Source organism: Zingiber officinale, chromosome 4A (genome assembly GCF_018446385.1).
Source record: "Zingiber officinale cultivar Zhangliang chromosome 4A, Zo_v1.1, whole genome shotgun sequence".
Classification (NCBI taxonomy): Eukaryota; Viridiplantae; Streptophyta; class Magnoliopsida; order Zingiberales; family Zingiberaceae; genus Zingiber; species Zingiber officinale.
The window spans coordinates 56373470-56396289 of record NC_055992.1 but is presented as its reverse complement, the minus strand read 5'-3'; the positions used below and the strand labels follow the sequence as shown (position 1 = coordinate 56396289).

At 41.0% G+C, this 22820-nt stretch overlaps 1 protein-coding gene across 4 annotated transcripts in view; it reads right to left on the bottom strand.

The window, feature by feature from the left end:
- Positions 1 to 12837: 12837 nt before the first annotated feature.
- Positions 12838 to 22820, bottom strand: part of LOC121969931 — a 29311-nt gene continuing 19328 nt past the window's right edge. For all 4 annotated transcript variants that reach the window (XM_042520256.1, XM_042520255.1, XM_042520254.1 and 1 more), the window contains 2 exons: positions 13940 to 14325; positions 12838 to 13532 (listed from right to left, as the gene is read on the bottom strand). In XM_042520256.1, coding sequence (XP_042376190.1) covers positions 13083 to 13532; positions 13940 to 14325 — 836 coding nt within the window. In that variant the 3' untranslated portion in view covers positions 12838 to 13082. The remainder of the gene's footprint in view (positions 13533 to 13939; positions 14326 to 22820) is intronic.

Below are 22820 nucleotides of genomic sequence, written 5' to 3'. Positions count from 1 at the left end.
ATGTCTATGTCGTAGTCTTTGACCAGCTCGAGCCATCTGCGCTGTCGCATATTCAGATCTTTCTGAGTGAAAAAGTACTTCAGACTCTGATGATCTGTATATACTCTGCACTGAGCTCCATACAAATAGTGTCTCTAAATTTTGAGGGCGAATACAACTGCTGCAAGCTCAAGGTCATGAGTAGGGTAGTTCCTCTCATAGTCCTTGAGTTGTCTGGAGGCATAGGCGATCACCTTACCTTCTTGCATCAGTACTGCTCCTAGTCCCAATTTAGAGGCGTCACTGTAAATATCAAAGCTGTCTGTGTTTTCTGGCAGAGTCAGAATGGGAGCACTGGTCAATCTTCTTTTGAGCTCCGTGAAACTATTCTCATAGTCCTCTGTCCACTAAAATTTCTGTTCTTCCTGGTGAGAGCTGTCAGTAGGGAGGCTATCCTGGAGAAGTCCTCTACAAATTTTCTGTAATAGCCTGCTAGTCCCAAAAAGCTCCTGATTTCGCTGGCATTCTTAGGTCTTTTCCAGTTACTCACAGCTTCTATCTTACTGGGGTCTACCATAATACCATCCTTGGAGATGATGTGACCCAGAAAGGATACCTGATCAAGCCAAAATTCACATTTCGTGAACTTGGCGTATAGCTGGTTCTGCTGGAGGATCTGTAGTACTATCTTCAGATGCTCCGCATGTCCTTCCTGAGTTTTGGAATAAATAAGAATGTCGTTGATGAACACGATGACAAACTTATCTAAGCATTCCCTGAATACTCTGTTCATGAGGTCAATGAAAGTAGTTGGAGCATTCGTCACGCCAAAGGGCATGACTACGAACTCATAATGTCCGTATCTGGTCCTGAAAGCGGTCTTTGGTATATTACATTCTTTAACTCTCACTTGGTGATATCCCGATCTGAGGTCTATTTTAGAGAACATTGTTGCTCCCTTTAACTGATCGAACAGGTCATCTATCCTGGGAAGAGGATACCTGTTCTTAATCGTGACTTGGTTTAGTGCTCGGTAGTCTATACACAGGCGCATGCTCCCGTCCTTTTTCTTCACGAACAATACAGGTGCTCCCCATGGTGAGTGAATAGAGCGTATGAAGCCCTTGTCAAGCAGCTCCTGTAGTTGCTCCTGAAGTTCCTTCAGTTCTGCTGGAGCCATGCGATAGGGTGCTTTGGAGATGGGATTTGTACCGGGGACGAGTTCTATCCCAAATTCAATTTCCCTGTCTGGTGCTAGGCATGGTAACTCCTCAGGGAAAACTGTTGGGTAGTCACATACAACTCGGACCTCTTCTAGCTTTTGGTCCCTGTTCTGACTGGTATTGACTACATGCGCTAAGAACCCCATACATCCTGAATCCAATAATTTCTGTGCTTTCAGAGCTGAGAGAAACTTCTTAGCCTTTCTCTTTGGTTCTCCGGTGTACCCAAATTGTACTCCTGCTTCAGGTTGGAATACAACTCTCTGTTTACGGCACTCTATAGAGGCACCGTACTTGATCAGAAAGTCCATTCCTAAGATGATGTCGTAGTCAGTCATATCTAGCACTATCATATCACCAAAAAGCTCTCTGTCTGCTATGATGACTGGTACTGCTCAGAGCCAGTGCGTGGATGCCATAATTTCTCCTGACGGTAGTGTCGTCAGAAATTGGCCACTGAGTACATCTGGAGGTATTGCTAACCTTTCGGCAAATGCCCTGGATATATATGAATGGGTTGCCCCAGTATCGAATAAGACAGTTGCACTTTGTTGTAAAATACTAATCTGACTTGTAACAACTGTCGAGGCATTCGCCACGTCCTCTCTGGTGAGTGAGTAGATCCTCGCGTTCGTCGTGGCTGAGGGGGCTTCTAGTCTGCCCTGACTAATGTGGGGACCATCTAAAGCAGCCTGCATCTGATGTAACTGTGCTGGGTTAACTCTGTACTGGATCGACTGTGGTGGAGGGAGGCTGGTCTTGTTTGGACATTGTTTAGCCATATGTCCTTCCTGGCAACATTCAAAGCATCCTCGTGTGCCCTTGCGACAAACTCCAGGGTGGAATTTCCCACAAGTAGCACACTTGGGATAACTAGGTTGTTTGCTGGCTGGTCCCCCTTTTGGGTAACTCCCTGACTTTCGTTTGTTACTGGAGTTCCCTTTCCAGTTAGAGTTGTGGCCCTGTTGTTTCTGAGTACCTAAGCCTCCTTGACCTTTAGACTCTGAGATAGCTTGTTTCTGCTGCTTGATGCTGTTCTGGTAGTGTTCGGTGGTCAGAGCACTACTTATCAATTCTTCTGTGGTTTGCGGCCTATGAACACTGCTAGCCACATTCATTGCTATTTCCGGCCTTAGCATTTTGAGCATCAACCGGACTCGTTCTCTTTCAGTCCTGACTAATTCAGGGCATAGACGAGCCAATCTGTTGAATTTCTTCACGGCCTCCTCAACTGAAAGATTGCCTTGGCGAAATTCAGTAAACTCGTCGTAGTGGCGATTTGTGACCCGCATGTGAAAGAACTCCTCAAAGAATTCTCTCTCGAAGTCAGCCCATGTCATCTGGTTCACGGGACGCTTCGCTTTAATTCGCTCCCACCACATACGTGCATCCCCTGTCAGGCAGAAAGAGACGCACTTCACTTTCTCATGTTCTAGCCAGTCCAGAAGCTCCATCGTACTCTCCAGTGTTTTGAACCAGGCTTGGGCATCCCATGGTTCACTGATGCCTGAGAAATTCTCTGGCTTGATTTTCTTCCACTGGATCAGATAGGCTTCTCTCTTTACCCCTGCTGCTGGGGCTACTGGTGCTGCAGGTTAGACTGGTGGAACCTCTATCACTACTGGGGTTGCTAAATTCGGTTCTGGAGTGACAGTGGGAGTGTTCTGTTGATTAGCCCTTAGGGTGGTTATCTCCTGTTGCTGTTCAGCTAGTTGTTTCTGTAACTGAGCCACTACTGCTACAAGGTCTGGAGGAGGCACTGAGCTGCCTGCCTCATGCTAGGGCTCAGTAGCTGGTGCCTTTCTAGCTGGGCGTCCTCGTACCATTTTCTAGAGAAATAGAGGACATACATAACTAATACAATCATAGGTATATAACTACTGTTATCATATATGAACAAACTCTAGTATCTATAAACATGAAAGCAAACAAAGAATAAATAAAGTGAGAGGTATTATTACTTGGAAGCTGAAGGTTCAATGCTGATGTGTGTGTGAGGAAGTATGGAACTTGCTCTGATACCACTCTGTAACGTCCTGCCTCCTACTAACTAACCTGTAAGGCCGAGGGTTACATTATACTGTTGCTAACTATTCTTAGTGTGCGGAAAACTGAGTTAATTAAAAATTTTACTAACTAATACAATTTCCTTTGCTAATTGCTATAAGATCTGAAAATTCATGTTTAAACTACATCTTGAATGTTGTTCCTATGCTAACGGAGGTAATCTAGGCTTCACATATGATCAAGGGTTGAAATGAGGGGTCTCCAGCTGTTATCAGGCCTCCCAATCGATCGTTGGATCGATTGGAGTGGTCTGATCGATCCACTAATCGATTCAGATTGCTACTGTGCACAGGGTAATTCTAGATCGATCGGCTGATCGATCCAAACTTGCCAATCGATCCAGTGATCGATTCCAAAGCTCTCTGTTCGCGAGAGCTAATTCCCCGATCGATCGGTTGATCGATCCATTAACTCTCTGTTCGCGACAGAACTCTACCGGATCGATCGGCTGATCGATCCAGGAGCTTACTGTTCGCGGAACGAGTTGCCCAATCGATAGGCTGATCGATTGGGGAGCCTCCAATTGATCGGCTGATCGATTGGGGGTTCTGATTTTGTATCAGAAGTCTGATTTCAGCACTGTTTCGTGCTCAAATCACATATATCAACTCTATAAGCAAAAACAAAGCTACTAGACCTATCATTACTCATGGCTAGCTAACTAAGATCATGACAATCAGTAATCTAAGCATAACTATCGCAATTCAAGACACTTAATTAACTAGAAGTGCAGAAAAGTAATACTACAAGAAATACTAAGTTCTTAAGTTGCTAGTTTCTCCAAAGATCTTTATTCCAAGTTCCTATCCACACACATCTTCATTGCATTGTCCTCCAGCCTCCGCTAATCCATCCTTCCTTTACCTTTATCTGCAGTATAAGGAAAAGAAGTATCTGTAAGCTTGGGAGCTTAGTAAGAAATCATCTACCTCACAAAACATGCATACGATGCAATTTATGCTTTTAAAACATGTTATTTGAAATATGTACTGAACATGTTAGAGCATGGAATGGCATACTATCATACAAAACATAGAAATCGAAAGCTGATCATGACAATATCTTCTAGTGTCAATAAGATAGAACTAAAATGATACAATAGTTAACTAAACTAATGCTAAGCTGATACAAATTCTGAACTGTAATCACATTACTAAATTGTGAAGCTTTGAAAAATTATTTATCATAAATAGATAAAAATACTAATCATGCTGCTGATGGGCCCGGCAACTGTACTTGCTATGTGCGCATCCCTAACTAGACCCGAGGTAGCAAGTCCCGAATCTAGTAGGGTTTACTAGGTTATCTAAACCTAGGGACGACTATGAGAGCCCAACCCAAGGACAACTGAAGTCCAGTACAGTGCCACTGATAAAAGTAAAATACTGTTTTATAATTGAATTATCTTATCTTGCTATTTCAAGGTTATCTGAACCTAGAGCTAGGTTATCTGAACCTAGATGCGACTGTGGGAGCCCACCCATTGGACCGTAGTCCCATATAAGTTGTAGCAAGACTAAATATGCTATTTTAAATGCTTCTACTACATTTACTGAACTATTAAAATGCCTACTGTAGCATTTTACTGAGCTAAACATTTTATCAAGCACTTTGTGTGCACTAGAACACACCCTACGTACTGAAAATCTGCATACTACTAAACTAATGCATAAAACACACGAATAGCTACTTATACTGCAGGTGAGAGGTTTCTTACATCCTGCGCTAGTTTTCCTTACGATCTGATCGCTAGATTTCTGATGGAGAAGATCCCTTCGTCGATCTCCTCGCGTCTACGTGCTCTTCTCTTGGAGAGGAGCGTTCTCATGCCGGAGTTGTTGCCGGAAGGTACTCCTATGGTCCTAGGGATGGAACCCTAGGTTTTTCCTTGGACTTGGGCGCCGAGAGGTGAGGAAGGGAGAGGGGTCGGCGGGTGAGGGTTTGAGGGAGAGAAAACTATCGATCAAAATAATCTATCCCCACTTAAATCTCCTATTTATATTAAGTGATTAATTTCACTCCAACTCAATCATAAATATTATGGTTCTTCTCTTCTTTCAGCACACCCCTACTGGGGCCACATGGTTACTAAAGCTATCTATAAGTCGTAGTGTTCGCTAGGTCTCGGGTTCGGTTCCCACTTAAGCTGTTTTACGTTTTTATTTATTTTTGCTACTTCTGCTACTCCAAAAATTTCATAAAAATATCCTAAAATTTCAGAAAAATCATAGAATATTTCTAAAATTAATTTGAGAATTTTTGGGCGTTACAAGGAGTAAACCAAGTAAATACACATGTTAGATAAGAATTTACATATTTAAGAAATAGACTCTTCTTATTTAAAACCTCAAACATTAATGATTTTAGTAAGGCGCACTTGAATGTCTTGCAAAGATAAGGATCTTAAATAGACAAGAAAGAGAACCGGGTGCTCATTGGGCCCCATCATCAAGATGCCTTCTTATCTAATTAAAGACGGATATCACGAGGTGTCTTCTTTACTGGTCAAAGATGCTTATCTTAGCACCTTTTAGTAAAGCAAGATAAGATTCCTTACTTTACTTTACAACACACACATAAAATTATAGCTACTTTATTTTACAGTACACGTAGACTGGACATAAAGTAATGATTTTACATAAAGTAAAGGATGTGATAAGATTCATCCCGTGACTCAACGCTTATACTCTGAAATTATTCATTCATCGTTCGGCATCATTGAGTAAGTCTGCTGATAGTTCCAACTAGTGGTCCACCTGTCTTGTGATAGAGAGCCATCCTGACCACCAATTATCCTTGGTACTAATTGAATGGCACTCTCGTAGTTTAAGGGAGTGCAAGATTCATAGCTGTTGTAAAGCATTTGTTGCTTGTACTGCGGCTTGTTGTTGTAGTCAGTGTAGCTCATCCCTGATTTTGTTATCATCATCCAGGGATATAGGGTATTGCCTTTGGAGTAGTCTTTGGTACTGCTCAGCTAGGTACAAAAGTGATGGAGTGTCTTTAGAAGCTCTGTTTTTGCTTCCTTGCTAGGGTGTTGTTGAACTTCCTCCAGTGCCATTAGGACCAACTCCAGTCCACTGAGAATTTGCATTGGCCATTCTGAAATAGTAAGACAAGTAATTAGTCAAGATAATGCATCAGCAAGTTGATTGTCCTTTTCGTCAATATGTTCGAAATGAATAGGAACGTCTGTTCCGATTATATAATCGGTGAAGGCCAGCCATCTGATTCTAGAAGGTTTATTTGAAGCTATTTTTTCGAAAAAAACTAATTATTGCCTGATAGTCAATTCTAATAAGTAACTCCCATTTATCAAGATAATATATTTTCAAGGCCTCCAAAGTATTCATAACTACGTATATTTCAGCGTCATTGGTTTATTTAGGGGGGGGACTTGCCACTTGCATAAGCATAGACCCTTTCTGAAGATTTTGGGTCAAACTTGCAGTTTTCCCATTTGCAAACCCCACCCCATCCCTCGAGACATCCATCTGTTTCAAGAATAATAAAGCAGTCTTCAAGAGGTATCTCTAGTTAGGGAGGTTTCTGACTATTTCTTTTATTTTTTTTTAACCAAGGCCCAATCCTAGAAATTCATCCGTTTATCACCTTTTGGGCTGGTCTTCGCATATAAAGGGCTTTGTAATTTGCCAAGATTAGGAATATAATTTCGAGCATAATTTAAAATTCCTAACCATGATCTCATGCCTTTCTTCATCATTAAGTCTTCGTCCTAGAATTCTGTAATCTTGGTGATGATATGTAATTGTAATTTTATCCTCCAGTTGCCAAGTATCGCACCAAGGAATTCTATTTCCGGAAGTGCAATCTTTAGTTTTGTGGGACTTAGGATAAGCCCGTGTTGCTGACAAATACTAAGCATTATCTTTAAGTGTTTGGCGTGTTCTGCTTCATTCTTAGAGAAGACAAGAATATCATCAATGTATACGGCAACAAATTCTTTAGTGCCTCTGAAGCAATTGTCCATTTTTCTTTGAAAAATGGCAAGTGCGTTTTTGAGGCCAAATGTCATTACTAGCCATTCAAATAATTCATCAGACACCCAAAATGTTGTCCATTTAATGGATTCAGGGTGCATAGCAATTTGATGAAAACCACTTTTGAGGTCAAACTTTGAATAAATAGAACTTGAACTGACCTTTTGGAGAATTGTATTTATCCTTGGTAGACTGTATTGGTCTTTATTTGTTAAATCATTGAGACATTTGTAATTAAAGATCATACATTCCTTTCCTTTGACCTCCTTTCTTGTAACTAGGTCAATTGTTGTGCCGGAATTGACAATTATTGTTGTTGTCCGATGGCGGCTTTTGCTGGGTCTAATAACCTTTATTTTGAGGAGAGCTTCAATATGGTTCGTGAATGAGGTCTTCTGATTTGGAGTCCGATGTTTTATTGGTCTATCCTCAATAATAAAATCAGGATTTTTTATATCAAGATAATAGAGAATCTTGCTTTTGGACCAATGCTGTAGAGGGTTTTCTCCTATAAACCCTTGTTGTTCCAATTCTTTTAATAAAGGACCAAATTGCTCTATGAAAGTTGGAGAGGATCCACCAATAGTGTAAGATATGATCTCTTTGATTTGTAAATATTCTTCTTCTTCGAGATCAAGCTCCTGTATGGCTGCTGTTGCATTGGCTGAGGGGAGGGTACTAATGGTGGTTAGATTCTTGTAAAAGATAACAACATTTCCTTCAATTCTTACCCCACCATCCATTGCTCGAATAAAGTTGTAGCATATTATCATTTGAATTTTGTCGCCAAGGACCATAGAAAGTTGTATGTGTATGGGATTCGAAAATTATTATCTCCAATGGTCATCCTTCCGGGCCGGAGCTTTAATTTTGTTGTTTGCTGGGAATTTATACCACTGAAATGGACAATAAATGAGCTTTCTTCCAACGCTTCACTTGGTAATGAGCGTTGATCAACGCAACAAGTGGTTGCTCCAGTGTCCAATATGGCTTTTAAAGAGAATCTCGGAATGTCTGGGATATCAATTTCCACTTGTAAATTATATAGCATATTTTTGACAAGTTTTGGGCACTTGCCTTCATGAATTGCTGATATATTCTCTATCTTTTCAGAAAATAACATGTGTGTGACTTCTTCCTTAGATATATCATGTCTTGTTAGATTTTCATAATCTGATCGTAGCTCGCCTTCTAATAGAAGTTGATCATAAAGACTTTTATAATAACAAACTTCCTTTTGAAGCCTCTCTATTTCCACTTCACACCAAGAAATATATTTCTACTGTTCCTGCAATAGTTTATTAGGAAAGAAAGGAGCAGGAGTAGCAGGTAAAACAGGTACCTATTTGCCAAAATAATATGGTCCACAAAGATTACATGAGGTTATAAGGCATTTAGGGCAATGAATCCTGGCCCTCTTTAACGTTTCCCTCTTGCACCCGGTGCATTTTAAAGGTTGGGGAGGGAAAGTATCACTGTTGGTTTGCCACTCATGTTGCCATGTATATTGTTCATCAAAACTTTAATTTGTGGTTTGTATCCTCCGTCAATTTGTCCTAACATAAATAAATGCTCAGAAAGAGTAAGGGTTTGAATTGACCTTTGTAGATCTCCTGTATCCTCTTCTCCTTCTGAAATACTGAAGATAGCATCACTTTGATTTTCTCCTTCCTTGACTGATAATATATCGCAGTCTTCAGAGATATCTAACTGCTCGAACATTGCTATCCTCTTTGTACTTCGCTTGTCATTTGGGCATTCTCTGGCAAAATGTCCCTCTTGCCCACAAAGGTAGCACATGCACTTCTTGTTTTTGAGGAGATGCTTTCGTTTTTCAATCCGCGCATGAGTATCATACGGCTTCCCTTTGTAAGTTTTACTTTTTCGAAGGCCATACCTTTTCTGTCCTTGTCCTTTGTAATATCCGGGTATGGGAATTTGACTGCAAAATCAAAGATCCTTTAAAGATCTTTTGAATGCAGCATCTTTGCATTCTTGTTCCAGGAATTTATAAGCAAATAAGACTCTTGGAAAGACACCTATTGTGAGACTTGAATATTTTTCCTCAAAGGCTGCCTTAATTCTGGCACCAAGATCTCTTGGCATTTTAAACCAAAATTTTTCGGATAATTCCGGTCCTGTATAAAGTCTTCCAGTTTTTTAGGCAAGTTTCATATAATCATTCATATATTGAACGATATTTTTGACATTATCACAGGAAAATTTTTCAAGGTTTCTGTATGCTTCATCTTGAATAACTGTGGAGCCCTGAGTTGGGTCTTCAGAAGAAAATACCCTTCTCATTTGAGAAATAATGTTTTGGGTTCCTTTTCTTCCATCTGCAGCTTGGATAAGGGCCTCATATTCAGTGGGATAGGTCATCCTCCACTGAATCCAGGCTAATTTTTCAATTTCACCCAGTAGATTCTCCATATATTCAATCTTTTCTGCTAGATCAATAAATCCTTGAGTTGCAACATGATTTAAAATAATCAACTCCCATCTTGAGAAGGCGTCATGGAACAGCCCCAGTTGTTCAGGGATTACAAAGATGGCCCCTCCTTGTTGTTGGGCCAGAGGTAGACTCCACATTTCATTATTGAGGCCTCCATGGAATTTAGTTCTTTCTTTTGGAAAGGTTGGTTGGATTGGCCGAGATGGTCCTGGTTCTTTGAGGACTGGTGGGTAACCAGGTGGCCCCATTGTTGTATCATTGGGTGGTTGATATGGTGATACTACTATGCTGGTGGAGTATACTTGTTGTTCTACTGGTTCTGGTAATGCATTAACCAGCTACTTTAGTATAGGATACTCCATTTCATGACCAACTGCGATTAATTGTTGTGCTTTATAGGGAGTATAAAAAGGATTTATCCAGTCTTTTACGAGATTTTCATTGTCTTCATATTCATCCCAGATGGTTTCTTTAGGAGTATTTAATGCTACCAAATATTGGATATAAGAAAATTCATCATCTTCTTATGTAGGATTCTCATCTTCCTCTATAAGAGTCTCAAGGGTAGAATCTATGGGCTGAAGTACAGTGACCCCTGGGCTTGTAGCTCCAACATAGTTTATCCCTAGATCTTCCTGTAGATGCCAGATGAGGGTTTCCTCTTCAGCAAATGCAGAAATTATTTTCTTTTCTTTGGATAAAAGGACGTCCCAATTTGGTTTATACATTGTTGAATGTGGTTCAGGATTACTTGATGATGCACCATCATCCGTAGAGCCAAAGCCGCCTGAGCTTCTAGCAGTTACTACCAGTTGTGGAACTTCATAGACAATATTGGAATGGATTATTTTTTTCAAAAATAATTTAAGCAACTGTCATCCCTTGTGTAATAATAATGTGTTGGTCGGAGTGGTTAAAAACCATTATCTTGATTTCACCCCTAAAATCAGAATCAATAACACAGGCCCCTACATCAAGGCCTAAGTTCCACGCTGCACTTGATCGGGTTGCTATGCGACCATATGTTCCCCAAGGAATTTTCAGGCTCAGCCCAGTAGAAATTAGGGTTCGCCCTCTGAGCTCTATGACAGTAGGTCTGTCAGCTGCTAAATCAAAACCGGCAGCTCCTGATGATTTTTGTTGTAGCATCACTACATGATTAGTTAGTTTATGAACTAGAATAAAAGGGAATTCTTCCTTATCTGCTGTTGTCGTGATTAGGTTGTAATTATCTTCATATCCTAAACATATATCAATGCCAGGATGCTTCTCCGTAAGGACAGTAATAAGTTCATTTTCCTCATTCTCGTCTTGAGGAGGATCCCTTGTTGCAGTGTAATTAGAAAAACTGATAGATATTCTTCCATCTATAAGGTTTCGCTGCTTACCTCTATTGGTTGTGACGAAAGGCAAATTTGAGTTGGGTGTATAACCCAATCTAACTCAAGTAGTGGTGTTGTTGGATAACGATGTCCTGGTAGAACTCGTACTCCATGACTTGTTAAATAATCCACCACGCCTTGAACTTCATATGCAAACCCAACATTCGAGGTATTAGATAGTCATCTAACCATGCCTCTTGTAATTAGTAGGTTAGTTTCTCCGTTTCGCCACTGGTCATATCACCTTATAAGGATGGATATCTGTATATTCCTGAAGAAATCATTAATAGTCATCATAATATCAGGTATAACACAAATCATTTGACTTCCTCGTGTTAAGTCAACTTCTATGATAGCCAATATAGCTTGATCACCCATCCACTGGTTGTCTCTGAAAATAACTAGTGCTAGAACACCTTCTTCTTGTCGGTGGAGTGTTTGTATTCTTACTAGGAGAATTCCAATATGAATGTACTACATCCGGCTTCTTTGAAGTCGATGAAAACTTTCTTCTTGTATAAAGTTTCGGTCTACCTGGTTAGAATTGATTACCAATAATGGTTCTTCTGATCTATGAACATAGACCCGATGATGCTCATCGTCTCTTCTGGAATGGTAAAGTACTTCCGCCGGAACTATTGAGGCCCATTCATTCATGGATGCTTGAAGTTGGACTTGTAGATCCAACTGTTGCTCAAGTGTATATACCGGAGGAGCTCTTCCCGTGATTCTCCTACCGATGCGTTGTGCAGCTCTTCGAGTATTATGCAGCTTTCGTTGATTCTATCTGTATTCTCATATTTGATCTTCAAAAAAAGGGGTTGGGGCAGAAGTTATGGTTTGACTTACTTATCGTTGTTCCGCCATTACTTCTTGAGCTTCGCTTGCTCCTATTTTAGTAATTGATATGGGTCTTGGAAGACTCTTAATTTTCCTCTTACCTCTTTAGGTTTTTCAGTTTTGACAAGGATTAAGTTTTGTAATTTTGAGATTAAGTCCTCAGGTAATGTTGTGGACAGAGGTGCCTCCTTGATAATCACTTGATTTGGCAAAGCCTACTGCTGGTGTTTCTATGGGATCGGTTGCTTGGATGGCCTCACGGTAGGGTAGAGTATTTTTGGTGATAACATAATTGCTCATAAGATTAAACGTCTAGAGGATAGTATTGATCCTGAAACTGATTATCGTTAAAAAGGATAGTTCCTTACCAAGCTAGACTCACACAAGCATTTGCTTGGACTTATAAGGTCGTTTGCCTGTGATGTCAAGTAAGACTTATTCTTTTGTTAGCTTAGTTTGCATAATATCAACATTTTAACAAAATAGTTCATGAAAAGAACTAACCTTGTTCTGATACCAAAAAGAGAACACTTGCGAAAAGAGAAGAAAAGCTTGGAATATAGATAGCTGTGGATCAAGTAACAGGTAATAAATAAGAAATAAGATTTAAGAAACAGACTCTTCTTATTTAAAACCTCATGTTGTGGAATTTTTATGTGTAGATTTTTCGAGGATAGCGTTTAGGCTTGTTTGAATGTTTCCTTCAACAATTTAAACAAGAAGCTGAATTTGGGTATTATTTTACTTAATGATAGTTGATAATGCAGAGGATCAAAGAACTAAGTTCTTATCTCATCTTTGTTTTAATTCCACTGCATATTTTATTTTGCATGTTAATATAGCAAAAATCACTAATAGCCCCTCTCTATCAAAGAAAATGACCTACAGGATTGTGGGAATGACTCTTGCCACCATATTCAATTGTTACAACTACAAACGACTGTATGATACCTGACACGAGACTGTTGGGGAATGGAACCCCAGGAATAACCAAGGGTAGTCGTATCATACAACTTTTGTTCAGTTAATGAATGTACAGTCGAGTCAATGGATGTACAGTCGAACACTAACTTGTGTTTTTTTTTGCCAGTCGGTCTTGGCACGTAGCCTCAAGGGACCTGATGTCTCAACACACTCATGTCTTCTTGCCAGCCAATCTTCGCAGCTTAAGCCTCTCACTCCTCCAGAGTTTAGGGCTTGAAGCCAGAAGCTTCTCAGTCTTGGAAGGACCACGAGTATGAGCCCTGCTGCTCCTTGAAGAACTAGATACATGAAGCTTCTTACTCTTTGGTTGAGGCAGAGCAGCAACCAAACGGGCTTGCCTCTTTTTTTTCTTGGGCTTTCGTCCTCTCCTTTTACCGGTGTAGCAGGGCTTCAGAACTGTTTGCGATGGCGTTTCAATATTAGTTTCTGGTTGACTTGCTTCTCGCACTGGCACCATCGGTGCAGTACTTTCGTTGCCGGAATGGATCTCGCTGTTTGACTTTTCCATATCCTCAAGCTTATCAGTTTCATGACTGGCATTCTCAAAGTTCTGATATTCTTCCTCAGCTACTTGGTTATCAATCAGCACATCTTCTTCATTCTGCACCCACACAAGATAGAAACCAATCAAAAGATATTCTTGATAATATATATTCAATAAATAGAAGAATAATTGACATTTTAATACCTAGTTTATTCCTAATACTCTGATTACATAAACATGGTCCAAGCACTAAACCTCTCCTCAGGTTGATAAATAAATGATTTTCAGAGCAGTAGCTATGACCAACAGTTTTCTAAAACAATATTGGGTAGGACACTGGAAGCCCTGTGGGTTCCCAGTTTTCCTGTTGAAGTGCTTCTATAAATAGAATTGGGCCAGTTTGACCTCTAGCCGGATGACCTCTAGCCAGTTCCAGTTCAACCAGTCGAACATGCTGATCTGGCACAGGTTTGAAAACACACAAGGAAGCAAAAAATACAAAGAGCAGAGAGCAGACTTCTTACGTCTTTGCACAAGTCTCTCTTGTGGTGCTGATCGAGGGTTACATCACCAGCAGACAACAAGCAATAGCTTGAGCCTTCACTCACAGGCATAACCGCCTCCGTCTCACATTCAGATTCATGGTGTGGTGGTGTACCTGGCAACCGAGTTGACAATGTACCTCCACCAGTAACATTTTGCAGAAAACTCACGGGTGGATCTCCCAGAAATAAATTGACATCTGATCGAGCTCTTACATCTCTGCCCATTACATTGTTGAGCTGAGTCTTCAACGTCACAATTCGAGATTGAACAGATTCAATGTTCAAAAGAACTTGTTCAAGGGAACCATCGCCGCCTTTCAAGCCAAGCAACCACTCATTATCATCATTGCCTATGATGTTGTCATCTGATGCAATCATTCATGATAAACGTGGTCAAAAGATGTCACAATGAATAATATAAACAATCTTGTATTTCTATACAAAAAAACCTAAATTCTTAAGAGTTAAGCAAAAATGTCTTAGAAAATTTTTAATTTTGAATTTCTGAAATACGTTATTGTCTCAAAATAAAAGATATCCGTGAAAGTAAATCTCAAGAAATAGTTATCTTACAGGTAGAATATGTTTTCACTAACTGAATTGTCTTAGGCATAACTAGTGCTCCTAGGAAGAAATGACACAAAAGCACTTTTTTTTCCACAGCGTTCCTCTCAGATAATTTCCAAAGCTAGTTATCATTCTATTCACTGGAATTGTATAAGCATGTGAAGCAAAAAGAAGAAAGACTATTTAAGGAACTAGATTAGGAGTGGAAAGAAAGCAACACCCATATTCTTCTTTTTCAGGTCCACTATATGTTGGATATTGGGGCCTTAAATGGACCAAAACGATTTAGAGGAAGGAAGCCATCAATTGTTGAAAGTCGTAATTGACTTCAAAATTGAAATCTACGATTCGCGTAGATAGATTTAGACTATTAATTTGCTCAAAACCGATTAAGGGTGAATGAGAAATTAATGTTTAAAGTCAACCCAAAATAACATTTGTTATTCATTAATAAAGTGCATAGGAGAATAGTCCCACATCGGAAATTCTCGATGTGTATTCTCTACTTATTAATGAAGATGTGTTAATGGAGTTAACACAAAAAAAATAAAAGGACAGGTGACCCCTTAGCCCAGGGCGAGCAGGTGCTCGCACCTGTGAGCCCGCCACGTGCGCACGTGCGCAATGGGCGCTTTGTAGGCGCACTTTGCACTTCAGATCGTCGCGAGGAGCATTGAGGAGCTTAAATTTATGCTCCAGGTGACATTGCAGTGCCTGCGTGGCACTCGGGTGACGTGTCAGGCTCTTACCTGACGTGGCAGTGCCTATGCGGCATCCTCGTGGGCAAAGGGAGATGACTGGACAGTTGACTTAGGGAATGGATGGCTACCGTTGATCAACGTTGATCAAATAGATATGATGGATCGCTTGTGATGCGATCTAGAGCGTTGGATCGCAAAGAGTAACGATCTGACGGCCTGGGATGAGGCTTGATCTGAAGCATCGAATCAATGGATCCAGATCCGATGGCTGATGACAATAGGCGGGATCTGAGGGTCACAACTCCTCAGATCTGATGGATGAGATTGAAGTGGGCTTGGTGAAGGGTTACAACCCTTCAGAATAGATGATCTAGATCGATCCAGCCCAAGGAACACATCCACTCACCCAAAGGACACTCAACCTCTTCGTTCAGTATAAATAGAACCCTCCAGATGATGGAATACTCACTCAATCTTCTCTTCTCTTCCTCAAGCATTCATCTCATCTTGTGCATTCAAGAGTCCAAGAAGTCTACTAAAAGGTTCGCTGGTCTCGGAAGTCGGAGTGCTACGATTCCGAGACGTTCGTCGTCGTTGTATCTTGGGAACGAATTGCAACAATCCGTTAAGCACCGTAGCGGAGCAATATCGTTTACGGAGATAGTGTCGAACACTAGCCTCGACGATCAGTTTGCATACTCCAGAAGCTACCAGAGGAATTATTTCCTGCAAACTGATATGGCTACCAACGACATTCCGACGGTCGTTCCGACCGCCATTCCGACAACCATTCCGCACGGAGAAAAGCCAGAGAAATTCACCGGAACCGACTTCAAAAGATGGCAACAGAAGATGTTGTTTTATCTAACAACGCTAAACCTTGTACGGTTTTTGCACGAAGACACGCCAGCCGCTACGGAAGGAAGTAAGGCTGCTAGCGATGCGTGGTCTCATGGAGATTTTCTGTGCCGCAATTATATACTCAACGCCTTGGACAACACGTTATATAACGTATATTGTTCTCTGGAGACGGCAAAATCTTTGTGGGAATCCCTTGAGAAGAAATACAAGACCGAAAATGCTGGATTGAAGAAATTCATCGTCGGTCGATTTCTGGATTTCAAGATGGTGGACTCAAAAAGCGTCTCATCTCAAGTCCAAGATATGCAATTAATACTGCATGATCTGGACGCCGAAGGCATGAAGCTGAACGAGACATTCGCAGTTGCTGCGGTAATTGAGAAGCTCCCTCCGTCATGGAAGGATTTCAAGAATTACCTAAAGCACAAGCAAAAGGAAATAGGGCTGCAAGACCTGATCCTGAGGCTACGAATAGAAGAGGATAATCGAAAGTTATCCGACTCGGAGGAACAGCGGACTATAGGCGAAATGTCCAACCTGGTCGAGCGAGCCAAAAAGCCGGCGGTTCAAAAGGAAGGCTCAGCAAAGAAGTTGAGCTCTCTGTTGTGGAAAGGCGGGACATATCCAAGGCGAGACGCCCAAAGAAGCCAACGAGGGCGAAGGATGTTGCGAATCATGTCGCATGACCTCTCTTGAGGACTTGGATCTCACTGCGGTTGTATTTGAAGCCAACTTGGTGGATACCAACCCGAAGCAGTGGTTCATTGATACTGGAGCAACTCGTCATATCTGTTCCGATAAAGCGATGTTCTCCAAGTATACTCCAATAAATGGCAGGAAGCTCTATATGGGTAATTCCACGACGTCGCCAATTATTGGACTCGGAAAGGTTGTTCTGAAGATGACGTCCGGAAAGGAGCTAACACTCATTGATGTACTCCATGTTCCCGACATCAGTAAGAACCTAGTTTCTGGAGCGGCATTGGTCAAGGCCGGATTTAGGCTAGTGTTCCAGTCAAACAACTTTGTACTTACGAAGAATGGTGTCTTCGTAGGAAAGGGGTACCTAGAAAAGGGTCTATTCAAAATGGTTGTAATGCCTGTACTCCGAAATTTTGATGGTAATAAAATAAATGCTTCCAGCTATGTTGTTGAGTGTTTTAATTTATGGCATGATCGACTCGGACATGTGAATAATAATACTCTCAAACGTCTCGTCAAATTAAATTTATTACCAAACGTCAATGTTGACGGAACACTCAAATGTGAAGTGTGCGTGGAAGCGAAAATGACGAAACTACCTTTTCATTCGGTGGAAAGGACGACAACTCCTCTAGAGTTAATACATAGTGATCTATGTGACTTGAAATTTGTGCAAACTAGAGGAGGTAAAAAATATTTTATTACTTTTATCGATGACTGCACAAAGTTCTGTTATGTCTTTCTTTTAAGAAGTAAAGGCGAAGCCCTAGAGGCGTTCAGAACCTATAAAACAGAAGTTAAAAACCAACTTGACAAACGAATTAAAATAATTCGAAGCGATAGAGGTGGAGAATATGGTGCACCGTTTGATGAATTTTGTACAGAATCTGGCATTATCCATCAAACAACGGCACCTTACTCACCTCAATCAAACGGTGTTGCCGAACGTAAAAATCGGACACTAAAAGAAATGATGAATGCCTTGTTGATAAATTCAGGCTTACCTCAAAACTTGTGGGGGAAAGCAATATTATCGACAAATCACATTCTCAACAGAATCCCTCATAAGAAAAATGATAAAACTCCATATGAACTATGGAAAGGCCGCGAGTCATCGTACAAATACCTGAAAGTGTGGGGGTACTTGGCAAAGGTCGAAGTACCTAAACCAAAGCAAGAAAAGATCGGACCTAAAACGTTCGATGCGATATTTGTCGGATATGCCCATAATAGTAGTGCATATCGTTTCCTAGTTCACAAATCAGATATTCCTAATATACATGTGGGAACAACCATAGAATCTCGAAATGCGATATTCTTTGAAAACGTATTCCCAAATAAAATGGGAAACGTTGAAAGTGATAACAACGGAAGTTCAAACAAAAATGACGTTACCGAACTTAGCTGTTATAAAAGGACTATTGACGATCAAAGTGAAGAGCCACGTCGTAGCAAACAGGCGAGTTGAGAAATCGTTGGGCGGATTTCATGACTTCATGTCGGAAATGGAACCAAGAACATCAGTGAAGCTCTCTCTAACCCGATGCTCGATGTGGAAAGAAGTTGTCAATAGTGAAATTGAGTCTATCGTGAATAATCATACTTGGGAATTAGTAGACCTTCCTTCCGGTAATAAACCATTAGGTTGTAAGTGGATACTAAAGCGTAAGTATAAAGGCGATGGATCGATTGACAAGTATAAGGCAGACTTGTAGCCAAGGGGTACAAGCAAGAGGAAGGCCTTAATTACTTCGATACATACTCACCGGTGACAAGGATTACGTCCATACGAGTGCTAATAGCCATTGCAGCATTGTATGACCTTGAAATACATCAAATGGATGTTAAGACTGCATTCTTAAATGGTGAGTTGGAAGAAGAAATTTATATGGAGCAACCGAGGGGTTCATGGCTCTGGAAATGAGAAAAAGGTGTGTCGACTTGTTAAGTCGTTGTACGGACTTAAACAAGCGCCAAAACAATGGCACGAAAAATTTGACAAAGTAATGTTGTCAAACGAATTGAGAATAAATGAATGTGACAAATGCGTTTATGTCAAAACACACTGAAGGCTATGTAATTGTCTGTCTATACGTAGACGACATGCTAATAATGGGCGATAATCATGATGTAATCATGACTACTAAGAAAATGTTGACGAATAATTTTGATATGAAAGATATGGGTCAGCAGATGTTATATTGGAATTAAAATTCTCGGGACATCGAAGGGATAATTTTAACACAATCCCATTATGTAGAATCAGTATTGAAAAATTCAATGCGTACGATCTCTCTACTGTGAAAACACCTATGGATCTAAGTCAACACTTAGCGAAAAACCATGGTGAGACCATATCGCAGTTGGAATATTCTCGGATAATAGGCGGTTTGATGTATCTCACAAACTGCACACGTCCGGATATTGCTGTACGGTCAACAATGAGTCGTTTTAGAGTAATCCAAACGACACCCATTGGAAAGCATTGATGCGAGTTCTCAGATATTTGAAATATACTATGAACTATGGATTACATTATGGAAAATATCCCGCTGTATTGGAAGGATATTGTGATGCTAATTGGATATCAGATACAAAAGACTCCAAATCCACTAGTGGATATGTATTCACGATCGGTGGGGGAGCAGTATCTTGGAAATCCACTAAGCAGACTTGCATTGCTCGGTCAACTATGGAATCCGAATTTATAGCACTAGACAAAGCAGCTGAGGAAGTTGAATGGCTGTGGAATTTCTTGGAAGATATTCCTAGTGGGTGAAACCTGTGTCTGCCGTACTAATCTACTGTGATAGTCAATCGGCGATTGGAAGGGCACAGAGTAATATGTATAATGGGAAGTCACGACATATACGTCGTAGACATAATACCATTAGGCAGTTGATCTCGAATGGAGTGATTGCAATCGACTATGTTAAGTCCAAAGATAATTTGGCAGATCCTCTAACGAAGGGGTTGAGTCGAGATCAAGTATAATGCTCATCAAGAGGAATGGGATTAAAAACGACTGTAGCGGTAACCCAACCTTGTTGACTGGAGATCCCAAGATCTTGGTTCATGGGACAACGAGTTCTGAAGTTGTGGTCCAGCACATTAGATAGTTTATCTCTATCCCAATCCTAGGATGAATTTGTGCTATCCTACCTCATGTAGTGAGGTTAAGCTTATGCTTTTAGTGACTTCTATACCTATAAGGTGGAGTATGGTAGGATACTCTTGATAGAAGTGTCACTATGTGAGTGTGAAGACAGGTCGCTTCAATGAAACACTCGTGAATCCAAGATGGTATCCATGGCGAAAAGGAACCAACCATGAGAACCTAAAGTAGGTGAGATAGATCTCTGTGTGGGTGTTATTGTCTAAGTATACACCAACAGCTGAGCAGTTCAAGACATCACGTTCACTGCGCAGCCTAGTATACTCGATAGCATTTCACTACGGAAGGTTCAAAGCCACAAGCTACCTCTCCCGATGCAGTGACTTATCGATTGGACTCTTGTAAAATGTCAGCATGCATACACGCATTGCATTAATTTCCATTCATGTGGGGGATTGTTGGATATTGGGGCCTTAAATGGACCAAAACGATTTAGAGGAAGGAAGCCATCAATTGTTGAAAGTCGTAATTGACTTCAAAATTGAAATCTACGATTCGCGTAGATAGATTTAGACTATTAATTTGCTCAAAACCGATTAAGGGTGAATGAGAAATTAATGTTTAAAGTCAACCCAAAATAACATTTGTTATTCATTAATAAAGTGCATAGGAGAATAGTCCCACATCGGAAATTCTCGATGTGTATTCTCTACTTATTAATGAAGATGTGTTAATGGAGTTAACACAAAAAATAAAAGGACAGGTGACCCCTTAGCCCAGGGCGAGCAGGTGCTCGCACCTGTGAGCCCGCCACGTGCGCACGTGAGCAATGGGCGCTTGAGGCGCACTTTGCACTTCATCGTCGCGAGGAGCGGAGCTTAAATTTATGCTCCAGGTGACATTGCAGTGCCTGCGTGGCACTCGGGTGACGTGTCAGGCTCTTACCTGACGTGGCGGTGCCTATGCGGCATCCTCGTGGGCAAAGGGAGATGACTGGACAGTTGACTTAGGGAATGGATGGCTACCGTTGATCAACGTTGATCAAATAGGTATGATGGATCGCTTGTGATGCGATCTAGAGCGTTGGATCGCAAAGAGTAACGATCTGACGGCCTGGGATGAGACTTGATCTGAAGCATCGAATCAATGGATCCAGATCCGATGGCCGATGACAATAGGCGGGATCTGAGGGTCACAACTCCTCAGATCCGATGGATGAGATTGAAGTGGGCTTGGTGAAGGGTTACAACCCTTCAGAATAGATGATCTAGATCGATCCAGCCCAAGGAACACATCCACTCACCCAAAGGACACTCAACCTCTTCGTTCAGTATAAATAGAACCCTCCAGATGATGGAATACTCACTCAATCTTCTCTTCTCTTCCTCAAGCATTCATCTCATCTCTTGCTTCGAAGAGTCCAAAAAGTCTACTAAAGGTTCACTGGTCTCGAAGTCTGAGTGCTACGATTCCGAGACGTTCGTCGTCGTTGTATCTTGGGAACGAATTGCAACAATCCGTTAAGCACCGTAGCGGAGCAATATCGTTTACGGAGATAGTGTCGAACACTAGCCTCGACGATCAGTTTGCATACTCCAGAAGCTACCCGGAGACAACAGTCGTAAACGATATTTCCTGCAAACTGATATGGCTACCAACGACATTCCGACGGCCGTTCCAACCATCGTTCCGACCGCCATTCCGACAACCATTCCGCACGGAGAAAAGCCGGAGAAATTCACCGGAACCGACTTCAAAAGATGGCAACAGAAGATGTTGTTTTATCTAACAACGCTAAACCTTGTACGGTTTTTGCACGAAGACACGCCAGCCGCTACGGAAGGAAGTAAGGCTGCTAGCGATGCGTGGTCTCATGGAGAGGTTTTCTCCCCTTTGTTTCAGAGGGATGTTCTAATCTAGGGTTAGGGGCTCCGCCCCTTTCCTTAGAGAAGGGTTCTCCCCTTGGGAGAACCCTAGAGCCTCCTTCACCGATTTCAACGATCTGTCTACCTCTGGAGCAAGGATTGCAAGCAAGAAGACCGACGACGCATAGATAAGCATTCTCCTCTCTTTATCTCGTGTATTGAGTTGTAGATTGTTATTCTTCTTGTCTCTTGCTTGTTATCCCTTCGCAATGGAGTAGATTCTCCAAATCTAGGATGTACGTAGTTGTGGTGTAATGTTGATACATGAACTATGTATTTGGTCGTTTTCTTGTTCAATGATATATTTTATATACTTGTTCTTATGTGTTGTGTCTTGTATATGTTTAACGAAATATGTGTGAGGTTGAGACATTTAGATGTAGAGTTTGGTCACCATGTAGAGGAAGTGTTTTAGATTGTATGACCAGGGAGCCCTGTGACAGTGGATATCCTTACTTCTAAGGCATTCTCTTAAAACGGAAATCAATTCTCTATAAGGGAAACTAATTAGAGTTTGAGGAGTTTTTTCAAAATTAATGTTAGGAAGTGACTGCATAATCTAGCGATTATATGACCGAGAGCCTGTGACAAAGGATATCCCTTAACCGAACTTTCTAGGTTACCTCTTCTACTTAATTGCATTAATCTACTGTCAGAAAGTAAGCCGGATAACTCTAGGGTATCCCGTTAATTGAACTTTCTAGAATTACTTATTTACTTAATGGTGTTAGAACTTGGATAAACTCTTCGGTGTGATCTTCATGGAGTTGTGTCGAACTTTAATTAAAAGTCCTGCAAGAATATAAGCATGGAATTAGATAGACGAACAATGCATAGGAACATTAACTAGCATCATATTGAAATTGAAATCCTAGATTCATCCCCAAATCCAACTTCACCTTAACTCACGTTCACACTCTCTCTCTCTCTACTCTCTACTCTCTCTCTCTCTCTCTCTCCCTCTCTTCTCTCAATTTCTTCTCAAACAT